Raw genomic sequence first — 5,871 nt, forward strand, 5'->3', positions numbered from 1 at the left:
TCCCCTCAGTTGAATCTTTCCTTGCGTCATAGTTTGTTACTATTGTCGATTTAACACTTTCTGCTGAATATATCTGCCTCTTTATTTTCTGGTTTGATAACAGATTATAAATCCTTCTGATGTAAAACCCTCTCCAGTACTATGGCACGAAGACAACAGCAGCAGGCGTCATCAAGCTAGAGATAGGTGAGACTAATTTCTAATAATTCATTTGCTCTAAGGTCTAAAATGTGCATTTTTTGTCGGTATTGGAGGAAACCGAAGCTATAAGTACCTGAGAGAACAGTTCGCTGTAGGTAAGAAAGTAAAAATGTTACCGTCTTGCAGAGAAGTGAGTCCGCCTGGTCAGTATGATAAACTGGTTAAGTTGGCCATTCCTTTCATCTGAAAGATACTTTGAGATAGCCATGGGGATTTGGGTGGGTGCTTCAGAAAATGCTTGGGATGGATAAATCTTTTTTGTAGTGGGGACTTTTCCATGTGATAGTAACTGTATGTATCGTAACTCCCCTGCCTCGGTACTTCCATTGGAGAACTGGAGCAAGTGAAAAATCAGGATTCTCCTAGCTTGAATATTTTCATATTACAAAGTCGGGTTTACCATTGAAAATTCTCCCATGCAATCAAAACACTGTTAGATATTGGTACGATCTGATTTCGTGTTGTCATATTCTGGACATATTCAGTTTCCAATGATGATTAAGTTGACTAACCCATTATTGTACATTATACACTGGTTGACTAGATTTAATCACTATTAATTGAATGCCACATTTCTGTATCTGCTTTTACAGGCCACAAGTGCCGGAGCTATCTCTGGACCTCATTTAGAGAAGCCGCCTCATAGGCTGCTCAGGAACACATTCCAAATGAAACCCAGTACATCTACGTTGTTGGATTATCCAGCAAATCGGTATCATGTTCCAAACAACCATTTAGTGGACAGGCGTAGGCTAGCAGGACCTTCAGGATATGAAAGAGGATATGGCCAGGTTCAAAATTATTTCCATGGGAACTTTAGCAATCGAGAGGTACAATTGTTAATTCTAGATCAACACCTTCTTAAAATGAAATGTGGAAAACTCTTTTGTTTTATGTATGATGTGACTTTTTACGCAGGGGAAAGGCAAAGAAGGTTGTTTCTGCACAGAACCTCTGGAAGATAGAAACTGGAACACCGTATATGCTTTTTAAGGTAATCTCATCGATGGCTCTGCAGGTGCTTTTTTGTCCATTGAGGTTTTTGGTCATTGTTCTAATTGGCTTATTTTCATTTATTTCTTCAGGATGCTTGCAATAGAAAAAGCAATCAGCAGAATTTAGGTACTATTAAATCTTCGAATTTGTGTACTGAGATTATTGAATACACAAGTCCCACTGAAAACTGCAGTCTGCAATTTGGCTTCCATTGCTCTTCTGCGATATGTTCGGAAGAAGGTTGGTTAGATACTTAGATGCATTACAAGTATCGACACATGTGGCTTGACCATTTCAAGTATATCTTCGTTTTGTTTGCCATGCTGACTTGGTATTTTTGTTGTAGGATGTTCCAATTGAGTCTCACCCATCTATGTTGGTTGGAAGCAGTGGTTCTAAAAACCGCTATTTTGATTTTGACAAGCTTGTAGAGGTTTGTCTCTAAATGTTTTTTAGCGTACATCTTTCAATAGTCTTATACAAGATACTGAGCAGTAACATGAGAGTAGTTAACCATACATATATTTTTTAGTTTTGTTATTAATCTGTGTCATATCATCATCAAGTTCAAAATTACGTTGCTGTTCTGCATTGACAGGTTACCGCCTTAGTTACTACAAACCTCAATAAGATAATTGATGTTAACTATTATCCTGTTGACACCGCAAAGACATCAAATCTACGTCACAGGCCAATTGGGCTAGGAGTTCAGGGTCTTGCTGATGCTTTCATTCTGCTTGGCATGCCCTTTGATTCACCTGAGGTTACTAACTATTTTTTGTTTTTTCCTCTTTTCTCTAGAATGGCACATAGGTAAACTGGTCTTTAGATTCTTCCTTCTTTCCTTATAGTAAGCTGTGTTTTATGTGGTGTTGTATGCGACATCTGCAGGTGGCAAATCATATGTGCCTTCTTTCCTTACAGTTTGACTTCTTTCCTTTAGAGGGCTTGAAGAAGTCAAACTGTTCGGAGGAGTCTCCTTCTAGCTTGGCAGAAAGCAAGCACAATTAATGAGAAAATTGTTTTGGGGTGTTGTTAAAGCACGGTGAAGCTAGGTGAGGAGCTAATATATGAGTTGTTTGCTTCTTGTGGTAAATGTGCTCAGGAGCTTGGGCCAATAGACATTGCCCGCAGCTTCCCACTGGTATGGATTTTAATTCCCCTGAAATATAGGGGATAAATGAGAAGCGGGTGTCTAGAACTGTCTTCTTTCAAATTGAAGATGAGAGAATAGCCTGTGACCGACAATGTTTAATGGGGATTTTACTGAATCACTTCAAGAAGACATAGATTTTTCCAAAAATGGCATTTCTCCATCGGGTATGAGGGCAATCAAGGATTTTTAGTGAGACTGGGGAGTCTAAAATGAAATTTGTCCTGATCTTTTGTTGGAATTATTGATATTTTCCAATAAATTCTACTGTGAAAGGCTCAAAGATGCCTGTGACAGGAAACTTACATCTTTTTGTTACTTCAAGAGAAGGAGCAGTGGACCTGATGGAATATGCTATTGCAGAAAACTCCAATGTCCTTGCTACTTCATGTCTGCAAGTGTTCCTTCATGATCTTCCCAATTGTTTGAGCGATGATCGGGTAGTTAGGACATTCAGAGACGCTTAATAGACAAAACATAGAGCAATCATGGTTGGGTCTGCTTCATTCTCTTTATACTGTTTGCTGTTTAGGTTGCCATGGCCCAAAATCCCTGTTCAGATATTACATCTTACTTCTTGGAACAGTTAGTTGAATCTTCAATCAGTGGCAGGCAGAGGCAGTTGTCTTTTCATCATCTAGGATGTGCCCCCACTTCTGGAGGAAAGCATATGACTAAGTTGAACGATTATTTGAGGCTGTTATGTCAGCAGGCCATGTTTATTCTGTTGCTGGCTTGGCTAGACTGGATTTCATCAAGGGATGGAAACAACGGTCTTGTGACAAACTCAGCTCTGTGATTTCCTCTTTTAACCCTCTTGGATGGATGTATCAGGAGAGCTGCACTATACTGTGAAGGCGAGAAGAAGTGGTGATAATCTTGAGAAGGCAACAGAATTGGATCCAACACTTAACTACATGTACATGTATCGGGCTGCATGCCCGATGAGGGAAGCAAAGTGTGCGTTGAAGCTGCTCTGGCAGAAATAAACCGTGGTTCTTGGTTTCAAGCTTGCATTGGAATGCTTGGAACTCCAGTTTTGTTTCTATCTGGCACTAGGGACTACCGAGCTGCCTTATGCATGTTCAGGCAATTCTTACATTGTCTCCCCGGTATAGGATGTTTGAAGGACGGTGGTTGCTACCCAACTATGTACACTTGCGTGAGCATGTTGCATTGACAATTGGACAGCTGCAGATTGTTAGTTACAACTATATGATCAGTGGTCTTCAGTTGATGATATTGGGTCCCTATCAGTTATATACCTTAGTGCATTTTCGGGCTTTAGCAAGGTTTACACTTTTACGGCAAGTACATTAAAAAAATATTTGTGCATCAGAAGTTGAGTCTGATGCAACTAAAGGTGTGCTATACTTTAGGCAGTCTTTGCTTCTCCTAAGGTAGAAGCAACAGCTCTAGACTCATTTGTGTATTCTGTCCATTTAACTTATTTATGTGGGAAGCTTATTAAGTACCCCATAACATGCTTCTGATCAGGTTGAACTGTCCTGAAGTAGCCTTAAGTCTACAGCTGGCACGCCACAATGCTGCAAGTGAACACGAGCGTTTGGTTTATGAAGGTTGGATTTTATATGACACAAGTCATTGTGAAGAAGGGCTTCGGAAAGCAAAAGGAATCAATCAGCCTTAAGAGATCGATGGAGGCTTTTTTTTCCTTAAAGCTTATGCTTTAGCAGACTCTAGGCAAAGCGCATTTCTTTGATAGTACATTTGTTTCATTCCAAATTGGATATAAAACAAATAACTTAGGTAGGCCCTGGAATAAATGTGCTGCTATTGGAAATAGTTGGATTTAGATAACTACATACTATGGAGTTCGTGTCGAGGATTTATAGTTAGGTGTCATTTGAAATCTCAGTATTCAGTAACCTAAGGTGTTAGTTAATAATTAAGCTTTTCTATATATGCTAGGTTTAGTTTGGAAAGATGTTCATGTTTTAAGCAGATAATTGGGTTATAATTGAGATATCTTTATATTATTGGTATCCAAGAATATTTGTGCAATGTATTACTTCAATGATCTCCAACTTTGTCGGTTTTTAGTATTTATTAATGGACTTCAGTAGGGATGACCATGTTATTATTGAATACCTAAGTGATCTACAAAGGAAAAATTACTTTCGGAGAGGGTGGATGTAATGTTTAGAAATGCAAGGTTTTGACATACACAAACTTTATTCTTGAAAATTAGAAATTTGAAAAAGGCAAAAGGAATTTCACTATTTCTATATATTTCAGTATTATTTGACTTTATCATGTTTTAGTGTCTACTCACACGTTGTAGCAAGCATAGAGTCACAATATGGGCTTGATGGGGAGGAATTGTAGTCAACGGTTACCTCTAATGGAATTTCTTCTAACAAACATTTAATATGGTAAGAACAAAAGTTTGTATTTCCCCATCATGCATTGAAATGATTTATCATGGAGAACCAATATCCCCTATTTTCAGCCTTTCAGGTAATAAATTCACTGTTTTTTCATTTTGAATTACTACCCTTTAATTTGGTGATCGTGGTTGATTCTTTATTGGATTCAATGTACTTTTATTATGGCCCTCAAAGGTTTCCTTCCATTTGGGGGCAACAAATTTTGCGCCTATTATAGGTACTCTTTTTAAGCTTCACTATTGTTTTCTTTTCTTTATATACTAACGTTCTACTTTATAGCATCCTATCCATATATTGATCTATGTTTGCTATTTGTAATGGAAACTACTCTCATAAGAACCTTTACAACCTATTTTTGAAATATATTTAAAATCTTATGTTTGCTCTTGCAGTAAAAATCTAAGTGGGAGTCTAAATAGGTTTGATATCTAAATAGGTTTGATATCTACATAGGTTAGACTATAAAGCCCCGACCTCTATTTCTTAATGGGAGTCTAAATAGGTTATGGAGCATTGGTTTTTCTTAACCATGTGAATTGATGATGAAGCCTTACATACTTTGGTCGGCTATTGAGATATCCCATAAATTTAGTCATTTACTTTATGCACATGACCTGATGATGCACAATCAATTGAGTGAGTAGAATATGATATTTGCTTCAATCAAGTTGTATATTTTGTCCGTGTGTAGCAATATAACACTTGGAAGGCATGCATGCTATTTAGGAGTTTAGAAATCTGAATGTGTTATGTACATTTTGAGAATATTAAAACCAAGCAACTTCCCAAAGATGAAGACATTTATTCTAATCGCCATAGTAGATGGTGGTGTAGTGCATAACTGCATATTTTTGAATTTAAAGTTGTTTCTCATCTATTTTTTGTGCCAAATTGTTTTGTAGGTAATAATCATTCATTCATGGAGCAAACATACTTTGAATCCTTTGAGAATTCTATAACATAAAACATTAGGGTTTAGGGTTGCCTCTTAAATCTATTTAAAACATTGAATTTTATACTATTGGGTAAGTTTTGTTTGACATCGCATAGCAGCGTGCATCTTGCTAGTACATATAAGCAGTGAATCCAGTGATGATCAATAATAGCATA

At 37.4% G+C, this 5,871-nt stretch overlaps 1 protein-coding gene and 1 pseudogene across 2 annotated transcripts; both read left to right on the forward strand.

Annotated features, from left to right (window-relative positions):
* Nucleotides 1–1,119: 1,119 nt before the first annotated feature.
* On the forward strand, nt 1,120–2,217 carry LOC147505108 (ribonucleoside-diphosphate reductase large subunit-like). Of its 2 annotated transcripts, none has more exons than XM_086604108.1 (5): nt 1,120–1,195; nt 1,287–1,437; nt 1,544–1,630; nt 1,796–1,960; nt 2,089–2,217. In XM_086604108.1, exons 3-5 carry the CDS (start codon nt 1,571–1,573, stop codon nt 2,206–2,208), a joined length of 345 nt encoding a protein of 114 aa, XP_086460234.1. In that variant the 5' UTR covers nt 1,120–1,195; nt 1,287–1,437; nt 1,544–1,570; the 3' UTR covers nt 2,209–2,217. The 2 variants fall into 2 exon arrangements, with proteins under 2 accessions (XP_086460234.1, XP_086460235.1); XM_086604109.1 differs by having other exon boundaries at nt 1,287–1,323.
* A 356-nt stretch (nt 2,218–2,573) lies between these two features.
* LOC147505109 (ETO1-like protein 1 pseudogene) lies at nt 2,574–4,223 on the forward strand (annotated as a pseudogene).
* The last annotated feature ends 1,648 nt before the right edge of the window (nt 4,224–5,871 follow it).

The sequence above is a fragment of the Coptis chinensis genome, chromosome 4 (assembly GCF_015680905.1).
Source record: "Coptis chinensis isolate HL-2020 chromosome 4, ASM1568090v1, whole genome shotgun sequence".
NCBI lineage: Eukaryota > Viridiplantae > Streptophyta > Magnoliopsida > Ranunculales > Ranunculaceae > Coptis > Coptis chinensis.